This window comes from Diprion similis, chromosome 2, assembly GCF_021155765.1.
Source record: "Diprion similis isolate iyDipSimi1 chromosome 2, iyDipSimi1.1, whole genome shotgun sequence".
Lineage (NCBI taxonomy): Eukaryota > Metazoa > Arthropoda > Insecta > Hymenoptera > Diprionidae > Diprion > Diprion similis.
This window is the reverse complement of record NC_060106.1, coordinates 12255988-12274228: the sequence shown is the minus strand read 5'-3', so window position 1 is coordinate 12274228 and position 18241 is coordinate 12255988. Positions and strand designations below refer to the sequence as shown.

The window sequence follows — 18241 nt, the reverse complement described above, 5'->3', positions numbered from 1 at the left end:
TTTCTCTGCATCCGAAGGAAGAAAAGAATGAAGGGATTGGTCGATCGTGAGAGTTTTGAAATACTAGAAATGTTTTTTCTTTTAGTCTTTGTTGCACACCTATGTCCACGATTCTTCGATGTATTCTCATCTGTGCTAAAAACATATACTGTAATGAACGTTTTTTTGACTTAGCAATCGTCGATCTTACCCATGGTGGCCTCTTCTGTCAACTTTATTACAAGGTGTCGATGCCTGACCACCCATTTTCTTCCTATCGTTCCTGACTGTTAGAACCGCTACGACAAGGTAGACTTTACTAGGTAATTTTGGTCTGCCTGTTTACAGAAATTCAAAGGACAACGTAATATGATTATGACATTTTCACAAAAACGATTTTCTACTTTCTATTTTGACAACAGGCAAAACATTTGCTTTTGGTTTCTATGTAGCAAGTCACATGTATATTGCATTCTTTTTATATGACGCGTGTCTACAACTTTGAATGTATTATGCAAAGTTGTCGTAAACCATTATCTTGTGTATACACCTTTGCATGTATCATGCAAAGTTATCATAAAGCAGCGTATCTTGTAGACAGAGATAATTGGAGAGGAGATTACAAAATACGATTAACAATCAAGATATTTGTATTTCGATCTAGCACATACACATTATTTATTATCATTGTTTGCTGATAAACTAATTTACAAAATTTCGTGGGGTGTAGAATCGAAATGTTTTATTTCATTCATTAGCACACATCTAAAAGCTATTTGTTTTTATAAATATTGATACTAATGCTTATTGGTAATTTTATATTTAATACATATATGTACAGCCTCACGCCCATTGCGAAATCACACAATGAATACTGTGATCCAATGATTGCTCACAAATTCTGTTCACAGAAACAAGATCATTTGTATATTCTGACGAAGTTTTGTTATTTGAACTATGGTTTTACCTATTTTGAGAATTAACCAATGTTTTTTCTTTTTTGGAAAACATAATCATATTAGATCTTCATGCAAACCCCTGGTGTCTCATATGAAACTGACTGGTAAATCTATAATTTGATTTAAGTTGAAAGCCATTCACCCGCCAGCCTGTGCACCTCTTTTTGTTTCTTTATATTTAGTGCTTTGTCGATCTTTGCAATAACACGCATTGCTCTGAGCATCCAGGAAGCTTTTACAACCCAGTGTAGTAGTGCCGGAGAAGAGTACTTTGGCTGCTGTTCTGCAAGCTTTGATCATGTTTGTGCTGCTCGATTCAAAGCTATCGCAGTACTTATAAAGACAGCGCTTAAACTCGAAATCACATTTTTCCTTATCAGTATTACAGGTGTCGTAACAGATGTCATGTGCATTGCAGCAACTTGTAACTTCAGGAAAGGAAAAAAATTCTTGAGCTTGCTAAAAATGAAAATAACAAGCATTACTTCGGTTTTAATGAATGAATGAATGGATGGAAATATTGCCTAACTGTTAAGAAATGGTCGTTGTTTACCTCCAATCCCAACGAACCACATCCGTTGCTTTGTGGCTTGTGATTCCAGTTTGGTTTTGGTATCGTTCCTACAACATAATATTTGACAGATGAAATGACTAGTGAATGCGATGCATGCGGCACTGTAATTTACAGGTTATAATTCATAGTATTTGTAATGCGTATACCTCCAGGACATGTATACACGCATGAATCGTCGGCAGCAGCGTTAATTACTTCGTGAACGTCCTTGAATTTTTTTGCAACGGTGACAGCATTTTGAAAAAAATCACCGAATATAGTTTCCGCTGCCAAAACAGCGTCACGAAGATTTCCCAATATATCGGCTCCATAACCCGACCATGCATAAGTTAAGAAAGTCAGAACGTATACGAAGATTTTTCTGTATTTTGTGAAACGCATCTCTGACGTTCGCGTGCGAATATGAACTACAATAGAACTGGTCGTGTATGCTTTTTTCAGTTGGAAGGATCCGATCGGATATTTTTAGTCAACAGACATAGAAATGACGAATAGTATTTTTTTTGTCTCCATACGTGCAACGTGAACAGTTTCCTGTCTTACAGAATATTCAGGAATTAATATTAGGGAGGTTGTGTTATTGTACTTCCTAGGAATATTAATGGAGTATTATTTACTCCACTGTATCGTGATGTAACATAAATATGAAACTAATCTATCAATCAATTTAAAATCTAATCGTCATTGTATCGCAAATTACGTGAAATTGTGACATAATGTTTTACACTGTACTGAAAATGTCAATGTTTTGGGTAGGGGAAGAATAACCAGTTGAACTAATCAAAGGCTAAATAATCGTAGTAGTTATTTATAATTTACAAGTTCTCAACATTTACAAATGAATAAACCACATTCAAATAGAAAGCTTCTTTAATTATTGTTCACAATGATTAAATTGATATATTCCAGCAATCAATATAATAATTCATCAATTTTCTGTACATGTAAAAATTATAGGGTATCATTATTATTCGTGAGTTAGTTTCAGCGAAAGCTCCCCACTTTCAGACATTTTCTTAACGTCAGTGCCTCCCCCCAAACATTCACCATTAACAAAAACTCTGGGCACAGTTCTAGCACCTGTCAATTCACTAAGAATAGATTGAATTTCATCGCCATCATTCCGTGAGTCAAGTTCAATCGCTGTATATTTATGTTTCAGCTTATCGAATACCTGCAACATGAAATACATAAAATAATAACTGTGGAAAATTGTCTAATAATTATAAAATATTCTAGCTAATGATGCGTACCTCTTTAGCCATTTTACAATAAGGGCAGTAGGTCTTTGAGAATATTACGACGCTGTCAGAAGCGATGAGTTCGTTGACAAGTTCTCGGGTTGCAGGCATAATTCTTGATTTGCTGGAACCTAAACCCATTGTATTCAGCTAAACAAATGCTATGCGTCAATTATATTTTCTAGATTTTTATCAGCAAATATTATTAGTGAAATTATTGAACTGGACAATGATTTGCAGATAAAAATTTGCAAGCACCTAAATTATCTACATCGTCATACGCGTAGTCTGGACTATCAAAGTCTGCAACATAATCCCCCATTTTAGTTGGCGACTTATTAGAAAATGGGAAAAATATCTTTTTGAACTTTTGTTGCAACATGAAATACATGGATGATTATTGTATATTCAGGTTATATTGATTCGGGAAATGGCGGAGAATATTTTGAAACTGATATGGTTGAACAGCGAAATTTTTCTAAAACAAAACACTACATCAATGAAATGCACGGAAACTGATCATAGAGATATAAACTCACAGATTTCTATCAAATTATGAGCCACATGTTTATTCAATTTTTTTTACCGGTGTTCCAAATATACCGAAGTCAGGATAAAATGTAGTCACCCGATTGATGAAGTTGTACGATAATTACAATTATTCTAATAGGTGAATCTATGCATTAAAGTGTATAGATTTTTTATGTATCGAAGTTCATGAATATTTCAAATAACTCTTCTTACTTGTCCGGTATTTAGCAAGAGAAACTTTGGAATATACGTCGGAGAATTTTGAACTTCAAGGTGTGGCACGATCTCTGCGTAGATTATTTTATATACCTAGGTGTTTGGTTCGTAAAACGTTTAAGCTCCGATATTCACCAGGAGTTCTGTAAAAAATGGCCTGTCGAACGTCACACTTGCTACGTGTAGTTGGATTAGGTATAGAGCAGTATAGAGTTAAAGCTTATACTTATATCTATACCTATATACCTATCTACGGGTAGTGACGCACAGTGGCGTTAACGTGAATGAAAACCTCGGACACTAGGGAAACCAGTCGCCACCACGCCGCTGAAATTCGATTTCGTTGCAAGACAAAAATGTATAAAACAAGTTATTAGAACTAATTTTCGAGCATTCGTGCATGGTCGGTAAACGCAGGTCGGTAGTCGACGAGTGTGCCCTTCCATTTAACCAAAACAAATTGAAACGACTTGAGTTGTTTAAAAACGGAATTAACTCGATTCAAAACGAATTGAATAGAATTAAAAAAAAAAAAATTGTGTGCCAATTCTCTTTATATCAGCCTGATGAATGGTCATCTTGAAACGGGATTTCACAATAAGGATCCATGTCCTTCATAAGATTACAATAAGATTATCTCATAAGTTCCAATCGCAATTCCATACGTGCAGAAAAGACAAGGTTTGTGATTTTTTTTTTATTATACTTCATTTATTCTTAATAATATTCTACTTGGCCGAATGTTTTCACAGAATTAAAGTTTACATCTAACGCCGCGTGCTACGGAAATTCTCTACACATCTGACCGCGTTGCGCGGCAGGTCGCAGCTTGTATGGCGCTTCGGAAACTTACTTCCGAACGCAGCGCGTCGTCAGTTGTTTCGGAACCGTCGGAGTGAAATTATGTACGCCAAGTTCAGAATTTAGATCGTGTTGTTAACGCTGTGTAACGTTATTTGTTTAGTGTATTCTCAACAATCTCATCTTTGAATAATACACGAACGCTACTGAGATAAAAACAGGGTGCAAAAATCGAAGGTGAATTTTGTGTGTCAGTTTTGATTGTTTGGTGCAACTTCAGGTTTTAACGTCTTTCTGCGTCGGGTGTCATTTTTTTTTTCTTGTTGTTTCTACTTCTCAGTAAATGTGTGTTTGCATTGTTAGTGAGTTTATGAGTGGGATCAGACAGCCAGCAACACTGCAAAAAGTGAGTAAACGTAGAATAGAATATTATTAAGGCGCAGATGTTTAAATTATAACTTTCTTAAATTTTCTTGATAACTTATTGACAGATTGAGATTGTTATTTTTTTTTAAATTAATTATATGCAGATAATATATAGTTTATACAATTAATGCATAATTTAATGCAGACTTTTGACTACCCACAAGCGTTTTGTGCAAAGAAAATGGCCCGATAGCCTTCCTCGCGATATTCTTTCTTGCGTTCTGATAAAACGGATCTTGTTGAATCTGAGCTTCGTTTGATCAGCTTGTGGCTCATATTTCAGATCACGGATTACGTTTCTTGCGCGAAAACGTTTGTAAAATGCAAGTGTCGCACATTTATTATTGCGTGGTTAATTTTTGTGTCGTTTTCTTTGTGTAGAATAAGAAACTTATTTGAAGGTCGGCCGCATGGAAGTTTCTTGCTCCTGCGTGTCTTATAGATGCAATGCATTAAACGGCGTTACTAATTATATCGCAATGTAGAATCAATGTAAATCGTTGATGTTATTTATCCCTGGTAAAAATCTTTAGGGTTTTTCGCACATTTTCTGTGAGTATCAATTTCCGTCCAACCGAATTTTTCACAGGGATTCCTCATATCTGTTTGTTTTTTAATAACAATAACAAATTTTGAGTGTGCATAAAAAATATTGCATATTTTCAATAATACAGATAATGAAATATTGTCATCTTTTATGCGGTTACAGAGACAGTCTACAATGCAGTATTTTTGACCGCATTTAGCAACAGTTAAAAATTAATTAGAGAACCGAAGAACCAATTTGCTGAATTAATTCGAGTTTTCCTTTTTGTTTTTTCCAGAGTTACGCAGAGACATCCGAATAACTTCTCCATTACTCGGCAACGTCGGTGAGTTTGCATGTGTTTGGTTGCTGGTATTTCCCTAGGTCCTCTCTGTCACGTGGCATGGCCGTGACAATTATTACACAAATCTGCGATTTTTAGCTACATGTATAGGTCCATTCGGAATCACAACGGTGCTTGACTTTCACTCCAGCATTTTTTTTTTTTCATCGTTTTTTGAAATCTATTTTACTATAGCTTGCCTAAACTGAAAATTTTTCAACGTTAGTGAAGTGGAATGAGCATTGCGACAGATACCCATCGCTTACTCGGTAACCCGAGAATGAATTGTGTTAAGCTATTACTGATTTAACGATCTATCTTTGAATTTACCAATAAGGTCGATTGAGCGATCTATTCACCTGAGGTTTGAACGTATTCCAGCAATTGTTTAATCATGTTGACATGAGTGTTTAATCGATGAAATTTCAAAAGCTGGCATGACGGAACACAATCAAATTCCATTTCATATCTTCAATTATTTTCAATTATTTAACAGCCAGCAAGTATCGACCAACTGCAAGTTTAGCGCGTTCAGAAAAATGCTAATTAACATACGGGATGTTTCTAATCCATCTTACAAAAAGTTCAAGTACCGATAGTCAGCCAGCAATCACGAAAATAATGTATACAATAGTGGGATTGGCGGGATACTATTTAGATACTGTATCGTGAGATGGAATAACGAGGGTTTTTCTGATCCCCTTCTCTATAACTTAGTATGGCAGTTGACTGACTATGGTACAAGAACATTTTGCTCCTTACACATAATCAACGCGAAAGTAAGTGGCAGTGACCATGGCGCAAATGAGGAGGTCTGACGTGTTTTCGAAAGAATGGAAAATCTTTCTTTTCAACATTTTCGTTCGGTGGTTCCGTTGGGATTCAGGCGACGGTAGAAAGGTCGCGATGTACCGAATGCTACTAATTTTTGTAATTTACATCCTCAAACGATCACAGTGATTTTCCTTCTACACCACGTAAAGGACTCTCCGGGTCATTAGTAAGCTTTGGAATTTTAACAGGGCTCAATTCCCCAGTTTTGACCACTCTGAAACCATTTTTCACTCGTTATTCATTTCAATTATTCAGTCATTATGAATCGTTGTTTTATTTTACTCAATTGATCTCTGTGATCGTTTAAACGGACAAGACGCATTTCTACATCATCTATTGTGTTCCGTGGTACGCTAGATGGGAATAGATGCTAAGTTCGAAGATTTCGCGTTGAAGAGGACCACCGACCGCTACGCCACACATTAACGCATGTCGTCCAACCTCTCTCCCTTGATTCGCATCTGTAAACAACAATCCGCATCGCGATTGGTCGGATTCAAAAAGACGTAGATACGGATTCGGTTCCTATAGTATTTTGCAACATGTCCTGGATATTTAAGGATTTTGAGCTGATTAAGCGGTTACGCCTTGTTGCGCGTAGATTGCGCAGTAGTGTATAAAAAAGTAAAGCGCTTCTTGGTGTGTGACGGTTCAGCTCTTCAGTCAAGTTGTTACAAGTAACAAAGTTTTCAAGTTTAACCGCGACTTACGCGCGTCGACTTGATACCTTTCGGTTCTGAGTGCGACGGAAAGCGCGGAGTTGCAAGCCGGTGCTCAAAATGTGGGGATAAAGATTGAAGTGATAGTGAAGAATCTTGTAGTAAGATTTATGAAATATATCTGAGATGCACGAAACTTTGCGTTGTACTGATATATTGTCTGTTTGAGGGCAACGAATTAATATATTTTACGAATACACTGAGAATTATAGGGTGCTTAGTTGAACAAAATATTAACTTTAATAATTCTTGGTAGAGAATTGATGTTGATTCGAAAAATAAACAATTTTTCTTTCATCGGTAGAAACAATCGGATTTTTGCTTCGAATGTCATGTTGGGCTCGACATAGTTTTTGTCACTGTTCGCACTTTTGTCATTGTGCTAATCGTACTTGTGTCTGATTTAAATAATCTTAACTAATCATACTTTTTTTCTATCTAAGATAATTTTTTGTCTAATCTGCTCGTCAATTTTCATTCACTGCACTAAGAAGAAGCAAACTTTTCACACACGAATCTATTTGTTTCAATATTCTTCTACAAATGATTTATTGAACGATTGATGAAAAATTCTAGTTGTTCCATGTTTAATTGGAAGTGCCGATGGTTGTTAGAAGTATTACTTTGTAATTTATTGTTAGAAGATTATCTATCTGTATTTTCTGTAGGAATCGAGATAATCTACTTCAAATTATAAAACAACAGTTTTTTAGGGATTGATACATTTTTTTCTCAGTTACGCGTACAATTAACATGTTACCAATTACTCGGATCTATACTGTTACATAATACTTACATACTTGCGTCTACGAAGCACGCAAATAAGCCCCTCTGAAAAATGTTTGTTAAATTTTTCGGCAGGTGTTTTTCAACTTCATCTTGAGACCATTGCAGATCCATAATGATTGTCACTAATCCATCCCTCTCTGATCCCACACAAGCTATATGCTTGTGGGGACATACTCGAAACGGTATATCGGGGCTGGTCGTGATTATTATTATTATTGTTATACATGACGTATATTTATAGGTATATTGTATATCAGCGGTAACGACTGCATTCAGTAGACTTGTGATTTCTTAGAGGTAGCTGGTAGGCTACGGTTGCTAAGGAAACCTAGTCAACAATATTGTCTTCTGGTTCATTAAAATGTTCCTTGACATGTCATACAGTAGATCGAAAAATGAAAACTAGTTAGGTATCAACATGGCAATACCGCTGCTGCAATCTAAAGTTTTTTACGGTCTTAGAACAGAGATATATGGCAATGCACAGTACATATCGGATGCCGAAGTTTTGTACCCCGTAGGTAGTGCACTTGCTGTCCACAATTTTAATCAAAAGAAGCAAAGACTAATAAGATTACCAGACAAGCGTCTTATTAATATTATAGCGCTTACTCCAAATAAGTGAGTATTTTAGCACTTATTGAAATTTCAAATGATGCAATGTGTCTTTAGAACAATAATATGAGACTAACATATTTTTCTTGTCAAGAAAATTCGTCGCGGTATGCGAAACTGGAGAAAAGCCAAGCATTTCTGTTTACGACATTGCGTCGTTAAAAAGAAGAAAATCTTTGGGTATCCCTTACGATGCTCCAGGAGTTACGAAGTTCACTTGCATCTCATTTACTTTTGACAGTAAATATTTGGCAGCTGTTACTGGTGAAACTGATCAAACAATGCTCTTTTACAATTGGGATAAAGGAAAGGTAGAAACCAGTGTGAAAGTTGGAAACCCTCAGAATTCAGCAGCTATTGTTAAAGTAATTTGTTGCAATCCAGGCGAACTTGGGGTTGTAGCAGTGGGTGGCCCATATTGCTTCAAATTTTTGACTGTATCTGAGAGTGTCTGGCGTCCTTATGGTTTTGCAAAGGCTGACAATTTGTTAATTTGTTCAATGGCATGGCTCAATACAGACAGACTTCTTGCTGGAACTCGAGATGGTAGAATACTTTACCTCGAAAATGGTGACTTGAAAAATATTTACAAGATGGCTGAAACATTGACCATGAATTTAAAGATTCGGGAAGAATATGTAATGCAAGTCTCTGGATCAGTGACCAGCTTAGAGGGTGGAGATGACGGAATCTGGGAACATGATGTTCGTTGTCTAGTAGCATTTGCAAAGGGATTTGCATTTGGCTTTGGATCTGGCACTATTGTCCTCTTCGAAAAAGAAGGACAGCATAAGTACAAAAAGAGGAATATTTACATTGTACCAGCGCAAGTATCTAAAGAAGACAACACAGAACTCTACCAAATTAATACCATTAATGTGAATGTGAGTTGCGACCGCTTGATTGTAACTACAGGATGGTCCCAATTATTTAGAGCACAATTATGGGGTCCTGATATAAATATGGACCCTGAACCACAAGCTCTAAAACCATTAGGTCAGCAACTTCATCATGGTCCAATTGTTGGACTATCTATGTGCAGTTGGAAGCCTATTTTTATGACTTGTGGGGAATTGGATCGTACTGTTCGAATGTGGGATTACGAAAATGAAAGCTTAGTCATGATGAAGCAATACATGGAAGATATTTACAGTGTCGCGATACACCCCACAGGTCACTTTTGCCTTGTTGGGTTTAGCGATAAACTTCGATTCATGATCATACTAATTGATGATCTTGTTCCCATGCAAGAATTCCCAATACGCAATTGCAAGGATGTAGCATTCAGTTACAATGGGCATCTTTTTGCTGCTGTTAATGGAAATATCATTCAAGTTTACACTACTATTGGATTTCGAAATCTTTTTATTCTGAAAGGGCACACAGGAAGAATTGAAGGTATGACGTGGAGCCAATCGGACTTGAAATTAATAAGTGTAGGATTAGAGGGAGCTATATATGAATGGGACATGACAACTGGTCAGCGATGTGCGGAAGTCATCTTAAAAGGCATAGTTTTGAGTAGCGTAGTGAATACGGCTGATGGAGCAACATCATTTTGCATTGGGAGTGACAATCGTTTAAGAGAAATCAAAGACAGCACGGTAATACATGTATCATATTTTAATTTCATATATAGGAGTTAACAACACCTACTTGAGTATAAGGAGCAAATAATAAATATATTTCCTCGATGAAGGTGATGCGTGAATACAGTATACCGGGACACCAGTTAATGTTTATTGTGATGGGAAAGGCAGATCTACTAATGTTTGTTGCTTGCCCTGGAGGCGTTATTTTATCGCTCAAATGCCCACTGCAAGATCGAATGGAATATGCAGATTTTCGTGTCCACTGTAACAACATCACCAAGGTATGTTCAAAGAAGGGTATAGCTGGATTTTAGAATTGTTCTTCACATGTATGAACTGTGTCATAGATGGCTCTTTCTTACGACGAACAAATGATGGTCTCCACTGGTGTCGATGGAACATTATGTATTTGGAAACTATCATTCACAGAAGGGAAAACTGTGCAAATAAAAAAAGACTTTAAGCATAGTAGAGAGGTACTTATAAGTCGAGGCGATCTGGAAGAAAAAATACAGACTATAAAGGATCTCTCGACCAGATTGAGAGAGCTAGAAACGGAGCACGCGTACCACATGCGACAAACGGAAGTTCAACACAATGATACCTTGCGGGATGTTCACCAGGGATACTGTGAAGCTATAGAGGAGTTGAAAGACAAAATTGATAAACTGCAAGAGGATCAGACCAATGAATTGAATAACATTAATGTTGAAATAGTCAGAATGAAGGCTGCACATGAAGAGGCAATGCAACAGATGGAAATTAGTTATGACTTGAAACTGATAACTGAGTATGATAAGTATCAGGCGTTTGAAGAACGTAATAATGCGATGAGAGAAAACTATGAAAAACGATTGGAAGAACTTGAGTCGTTTCGGGTTACTGGATTGGAAAAGTTAAAAACGTCTTACGAGGCTCAACTTCATGAGAAAGCAGTTCAACTTGAAGAAGCACACGAGATGATGGCACATTCAGTACGACTCCATGAACAGCTGAAGCGGCAAATAGAAGATGATGCAGATCGTGAAATACTTGACGTTCGTACTAATTACGAAGGCCAGTTGCATTCTGAGAGACAGACAAATTTGAAATTGACGGGAGAGATTGGGGTACAGCGTAACAAGCTTACCGCAAGTCAGAAAGAGATCGATGAACTGAAAAGACATGTGGTTCATCTGCAAACTGAGCTCGTACAATTTCAAACTGTCATACAGAGTCTTGAGAAAGATGTTGCAGATCTGAAAAAAGAGATTGGTGAAAGAGACATTGCAATTCAAGATAAGGAAAAATTAATTTCTGATCTTAAACGGAATAACCAGGAGTTGGAGAAGTTCAAATTTGTACTTGATTACAAGATTCAAGAATTAAAAAACCAAATAGAGCCTAGAGATAAAGAAATCAAAGATCTGAAAGAAAAAATACAAGACATGGAAACGGAATTGGTAAATCTTCATAAGACTAATGTTAGTTTAGAGTTGCAGCTGTACGAATTGAGAGAAAAACTATCAAGTGCCAGACATGAAATTCAATCTGAAGTTAAGCGTAACAGGACATCTCAGCTACTCTTACGAAAGATACGAATTGATTTACTCGATACAGCTAATCTTATACAAGATCCAAATGCTTTGAAAATAGCTGTAAAAAATCTTTACCATAAATATAGCGATCAAGACGAATTTTTGCGTAATCGTGCGGCAGATTTAGAAGCACAGTGTGAATTTATGAGGCAAAGAGATCATTTAGAAAGAACAGTGAAATCTTTACAGAAACAAATACGTCACGACGACTCAGGTAGTAACAAAGATGTTGATAAAATAATCGAAGAAAATGTTGTGTTGATAGTAGAATTGAATGCTTTGAGAAAGGAACTTAATGGAGCACACAAACACATTTCTGATATGGAGAGTTTGCTTGGGCTAACGGGTAAGGAAATGAATGTAAAAGAAGCGAGAAAGAAACTTGCACAGGCCTGTCATGGTCATGTTCTTTTACAAAATAACTACAAGTCGCAAATGCGAGATTGTGAAAAGATGGTCGAAGTGTTGAAAGATGATATTAAAAGGCTTCTAGCTAAATTACCTCCTGATAGTCCTGAAGTTTCCAGGAAACCATTTTGAATATGGAAAATTCAATTGTATATTTCAATACAATTACGATCATTATTATCGACCATGGCAAAGTGATTATTTGTAAAGTAACCATGAACGTATATATTTGCTTCAAAGTACAAGGTTATCTCTCTCGCCAATCATCAATAATCCAGTCATAGTATGTAAATTGATTAGACATATTCACGAATACTATTAACTCATCCACTTACTTATCGGAGTTGCTTAGCAATTTCGTCAGTCCAAGTTATTAACTAAACAGCATAAGATCATCAGTATTTGAAGAAATATACGTAATTTGAAAGTGACATAATATTACGTATATCAAAAATGCATAAAATGCTGAAATTCGCCAGTGATTAGCTGGTTCAGAATACAGCTGTCAATTGAAAAAACGATTTATTTATGAAACAGTAACAGTACTTAAATTCTGTGGATTCTGTGCCATCAGAATAAGTAGTTAAGTAGATGAATAAAAAATTTTTTTGTTAATATTTCTAGGAATATCAACTGTAGACACTAATTACATTATATTGCCTCAGTTTATAGAAGAAAAGGTATAATAGCTTTACGATTTCGAGGATAGTTTGAAAATTCCTTCTTATAAGCTCTGTGCTTTCCTAACGCCCACATGGTCATCTGGTACATTCCGGCTAATGCGAATATGCCAGCTGAAAATAAAAATATTACAGTCAATAACAAGTAATAAATTAATCAACGCAACTTTTTGGCAAAGAAAGTTAAAGATGAAAACTGAGCTCTAACAAACCTGGAAGACATTTTGTCATGATGGTGAATCCAACCCAACTTCCAAATTCGTATGTGTAGTTCGGACATGACACGAAGTTGAAAAGTGCAGTTAATGGATTACCAGTACCCACTGGAATTTTTCGGATTGTAGTTCCGGCAGGTCTAAGGTTTCTTAGAGCCAAATGTATGCTCAAATTCCCCAATTCGGATATTGCGAAAATGGCGAGTCCAATGTATGACACTGACTGATCGGGAGCGGTATATAACGGATGATTGATGTGGTAGGCAACATACATCGCAAATAACCAGTAATACGAACAATTCTTGAAAAGATTACGCAGTGGCATGGTACCATGACTGAAGCGGTGAACAAAAATTGTTTCCAATAACCGCTTAGCGTAATGTATTACCCAACACGCTGCTGCCCAGCTACATTTGAAAAATATAACAGATTTATTCATTGAATTTACAACTCACTTGCAAATCAATCATCTAAGTGATATTTGTTTATTGTTGAAGAAAAATATTTGAAGTAATTTAATTTAAAGTTGAAATCATGTAAGAATTCACTTTTTTTCAAGATTACCAGTGAAAATACTAGACTTATCACAAAATATTGTGGTTTTTTTTGTAGTTTATTTCGACTACTATGAAATCATGTCGTTCAATTAATTTTCAACTTAAGCAAATTTATTCTATAACTATCGTAAGTAATGATATGTAATATATGTAATTCCACTTTAAGAGTACATTTTTTTTAGAAAAAAATACATTTGCATAACAGCATTTCATAGCGGTTGAAATGTTGATAAAAAAAAAAACCCACAATATTTTGTGATGAGTCTAGTATTTTCGATGTTACTTTCGAAACAAAGTGAATTTTTACGTGACTGCAACTTTAACCTTGAATAACTTTTGAAGTAGTTTGGGTATCAAAAATTTATAATAGACCGATTTGAAGAGCATTAAATTCCCTACAAAACTGGTATCGGACATTTATGTATATTGCCTCGTTACTGAGGTACAAAATTCAGAAATAACTAAAATTATTTTCTCATGGTAATTAAGTGGAAAATGACGGTCAAGATCTACTAATATTAATATCAAGGGCTAAAATTATGAGACATCTTATTTCCTCTGATACACCCATTAAATATGTGACTTTGAAATAAAAAATAATAGTTTTTTGGACTAGTTTAAATTGTTTAGATGTTAACGAATGGTTTTAGAATGTCATTATCGACTCGACATCATGGCCTTGGTTCAATTAGGAATATAAGAACAGTCACTACCATGACATAATTGTAGTAATAATATACACATTAACTTACTCCACAACGGGCTCAACTTTTGCTGTTGCGACGTTACCGTAAAATAGCCATGGGCGTTGGTAAAGCCAAAGATAGACAAAAATTGGTCCTGCATACTCAACAAGAAATACGGTTCTCCATCCAATCTGAGGCCCAAGGTCTTTTAAGTACAATTTTCCACCGGCCCTGATACCTAGCGATTTAATGGTTTCTGTATCGGCCAACGATTTACCTTTAGCTTCTGGTCGCAAACTTTGCCGTTCTGGGTATGGCGCTTTTTTCAACTTGTGTAGTTGTTGTTTTATCTCTTTAACAGTGGTATCAGAGGTCACCTGTAAATTTTCAGTGATAATAAGGTTGCTTGTACTCGTTTCGCAAGAATTGATTTCCAGTAGTTTCCTTACTTACATTCACCGTTGATACAAGCTTGGAATTACCAGCGTTACAAACTTCGATCTGAAACATAAAATTTCACGCGAAATAATTAGTTATTCGAGTTATTAGAATTCGCTTATTTTCCTGTCTGTTACCTCCATCGCGTCGAATTCGTCTTTAACTGTTTGCCTTCAATTCGATAAACTCCAGTCAGGCCGAATCGCTCCTGAAACTCCTGACTCAGCTCATTCACACATGTTTCGCTGACTCGCCGGGCAGTCGCGCTGTTGCTGCTTACCGCTATTGGTCGATAGATTTATGGTAATTATCTCGTAGGCTAAAGCCCATTTCACAGTGAAAACAGGTGCTTGTTGCAAACAGTAAACGACTATGATTAACAATAGAAATAAATCTTTAGAGACGTCCCACTGGCAAACATCGCTTTTGATTGGATATTCATTATTTCTGGTCGTTACTCCTTACACTGTGTAAGGTGCATAACGGAGATAATTTAAAACCGGTTTGGTTTTAATATTTACTTTTCCCCCAGGGGCATTATGCCGAATGTCGTTTACGCTCGACCTTTGAACATTTCGTATTCATTAATTATACAAATTCTAGAAGTTTTTCTTAATTTATTCAGTAATCCCGTCGAAAGTTATTTACTGACCTTTGTCTCGTTTGGATATTTTACTTATGACTATGCAGGGGTGTTATATAACGTATTTCGATTAGCGGCAAGTGTAAAGTTTTTATTTTACGGCTTATAATTTGTACGTGCAAATAATTTTGTCGAAGGAGATTATTATATAATATTAAAAATTAAATGAGCGCAATCAATACTTTTTACTTTAACAGTTATGAACGTACCTAATTTCCATTAGGATAAAATTTAAAAGCCTTCTAGGCAAAGTTATTTGAAATTGAAAGTTAATCTATGTGCGTAAATTTCTGAAACCTCGATACGCGGTCACGTTTAGAATACAATGGTTTTTACGACCGTTCAATAATCATTATGTTATACCTATATTAACACTAACCGTACCCAGTCTGCACAAATAACCGGTTTTACTATGGCAAGAATAGCGTTATCTGAAGTGCTGGTACAGTTAGTGTTAAGGAGGTAACCTGGTCGATTTCACCGTTGACGTATATATATTTTCGAATATCGTAGTTCACGTATCTCAAACGCGAAAAAGGGCTTAACAGTCCCATTCTTCACAAAACCATTCCAATACATTTTCATTTGATGCCAAAAGAAATAAATGGCACAGATTCTACGAAATCGAAATAGTAAATTCGTTTCGGTCAATCGTCAGCGAAGTTAACGTGCGAAATCTCGTTTTTTTACTATCTTGCGAAGAGTCTTCCATAGTTTTAGGATGCAAATAATTCTTGACTCCCCGCAAATCGCGATTAAAGGAATTTTCCTTAGTATAAATAAACTATTAACAAAATTTCATTAAAAATTCGCAAAGTTTTGAGAGGTTTTTTTTCAACTCGAACTCGAACTGTGTTCAGTAAAATTTTCAAGTGAATCAAGTAGACCCTCAGGAAAATTCTTTCAATCTCAATTTACGGGGAGTCAAGAATTATTTGCCACCCAAAACACTGTCGAAAACTCTTCACAAGCCGTGGACGTCAAATTTGTTGATCATTGGCCGAAATCCGCCCCGTTTCGCGTAGATTAACCCGTGGGTCTAATTGCAAACATAGAATTGAATGCGTGACCTGTAATTTATAATAAGGTTGTGGATTTAAAGTAGGTTGAAAATCTGTTTGTATATTTTATTATACATATATTTATCCTTACTTATTTACAAATTTTACATGTTTACGATAATAATATGACAATTACAATAGTATGATTTATAATGTATTTATTTATGTATAATTATTTGTATGTATATATATATATATATATATGTATATATATATATATATATATAAGTACAAATGTGTGTGTATATACATACATACCCATGCGTACGTAGTGATAATAATGTATATAGAAACAATGTTTGACACGATTTTGGCGGGTAAAATGGCTAGGATATGCCGTCTCACTCGTACATAAAAATCTGAACATTCACACGTACACATTCTCCCTATTAAATTGATTTAAATTAGTTGCTCTATTTCGTAATTTTGCACATTTTCACTCACACATTCTCCAATTTTCCACGTTACCTACATTCCTATGTAGAACGCAGGGATTAATTGCTATACAATTTAATCAACAGGCAGTAGACCTATCTGCAAGTACTTATCAAACAATCAGACGCAACGCTACAGTAAAAATGATGCATAATCTGACTTCATTAGTGATATACACTTTTCAGCACTCAAAATTTCTATCTGCACATTTACTTTCGTTTGTTTGATTATTTTGCAGAATTCATGCCTCAACTATCAATGATAACACGTTAATGTGCCAGCCAGCGCATATACTATAGAAATATACTTTGTTCCTTAAATATTTTAGTAAATTATAAATAGAGAAACTACAATATTAATTTTCACACTGGGAATGACCTAGATAGAAGTGGGGATATAATAAATGTAATAACTTATATAAGAATGAGAGTTGTTGATCGATGATTCTGTAGAATATCTCGTGTTAATATCTGAGTACGAGTAAAATTAATTTTTAAAACAATAGTAGAGCTACAATCTTTCAAGTTAATTTGAATAGTTAAATTGATAAATTCTTTGGCTCAAAGAAACTTCGACATTTTTCGTTACTCACATAGTTTGACCCTCCCTCCCCTCACTAATAATTTTTTTTACAAATTAAACGTCTTTCATTTTCATTGTAAGCAAAAATCTTGCGATAGTATGTTATTCTTAACTATCGTCGGGCATCTAAGCTGACTAATATTTTGGAGATATCTAAAATTTATGAGTAAAACATAAAAATTTCACATTCAATAGTGTAATATAATAATTAATAATATTATTAATAAGTATAATTTCTTATTTTGAGATTTTACTTCTATACACATACTCGTACACTGACTTTTAGTAGGTTGAGAACCGTACCATAGCTTGGATTAACTAACAAACGCACAGTCACACTTAGTGTCATTGAGCTGCTCTTATTACATCTATGTTGCTTTTTTATTAACTCTAATACGTAATCTTAACGACAATTAACTAAAAGAATCTAATTAAAATGGCTTTTGTGATATGAGCTACTCATCCCGAAATGAGCAGCTACTAAATATATTTTGGACGTGCCAAGTATCGCTCGACCACTTAAAGCCAAAGCGATAAAAGGAGAAATCGTTCAAAGTACGTGACAGCAAATATCTATGTTCTTCCAAATTTAAAACTTGCAATTTTACTCTTCAATTCACAAACTATGTATACGAAATAAATAATCACAATTGCAGTAGTTTATCGCGGCTGAATCATAACTTTGAGTAACTGTAAATTCGAGTGATAATTTTGAATGAATATTTCAACATATATTAGGAAAATGCAATTCTTTTTTTAATCTAATTTAATCTTATTTCAGTACTGCATTTTAAAAACAATAATCTTACTTTTG

General features: G+C 35.2%; 4 protein-coding genes across 4 annotated transcripts; 1 reads left to right on the top strand and 3 right to left on the bottom strand.

Moving 5' to 3' along the window:
• Positions 1-710: 710 nt before the first annotated feature.
• Positions 711-2150, bottom strand: LOC124415847 (group XIIA secretory phospholipase A2). The gene is made up of 3 exons (XM_046896523.1): positions 1655-2150; positions 1492-1555; positions 711-1397 (listed from the first exon to the last, which is right to left on the bottom strand). Exons 1-3 carry the CDS (start codon positions 1891-1893, stop codon positions 1077-1079), a joined length of 624 nt encoding a protein of 207 aa, XP_046752479.1. The 5' UTR covers positions 1894-2150; the 3' UTR covers positions 711-1076.
• Positions 2151-2452: 302 nt separating this feature from the next.
• LOC124415848 (glutaredoxin-like) lies at positions 2453-3301 on the bottom strand. The gene is made up of 3 exons (XM_046896525.1): positions 3012-3301; positions 2766-2884; positions 2453-2686 (listed from the first exon to the last, which is right to left on the bottom strand). Exons 1-3 carry the CDS (start codon positions 3142-3144, stop codon positions 2480-2482), a joined length of 459 nt encoding a protein of 152 aa, XP_046752481.1. The 5' UTR covers positions 3145-3301; the 3' UTR covers positions 2453-2479.
• A 4851-nt stretch (positions 3302-8152) lies between these two features.
• LOC124416013 (cilia- and flagella-associated protein 57) lies at positions 8153-12443 on the top strand. Its single transcript, XM_046896822.1, has 4 exons — positions 8153-8559; positions 8648-10157; positions 10253-10426; positions 10493-12443. Exons 1-4 carry the CDS (start codon positions 8357-8359, stop codon positions 12260-12262), a joined length of 3657 nt encoding a protein of 1218 aa, XP_046752778.1. The 5' UTR covers positions 8153-8356; the 3' UTR covers positions 12263-12443.
• A 192-nt stretch (positions 12444-12635) lies between these two features.
• LOC124416015 (very-long-chain enoyl-CoA reductase) lies at positions 12636-15006 on the bottom strand. The gene is made up of 5 exons (XM_046896831.1): positions 14844-15006; positions 14722-14769; positions 14335-14645; positions 13023-13432; positions 12636-12924 (listed from the first exon to the last, which is right to left on the bottom strand). Exons 1-5 carry the CDS (start codon positions 14847-14849, stop codon positions 12797-12799), a joined length of 903 nt encoding a protein of 300 aa, XP_046752787.1. The 5' UTR covers positions 14850-15006; the 3' UTR covers positions 12636-12796.
• Positions 15007-18241: the final 3235 nt, after the last annotated feature.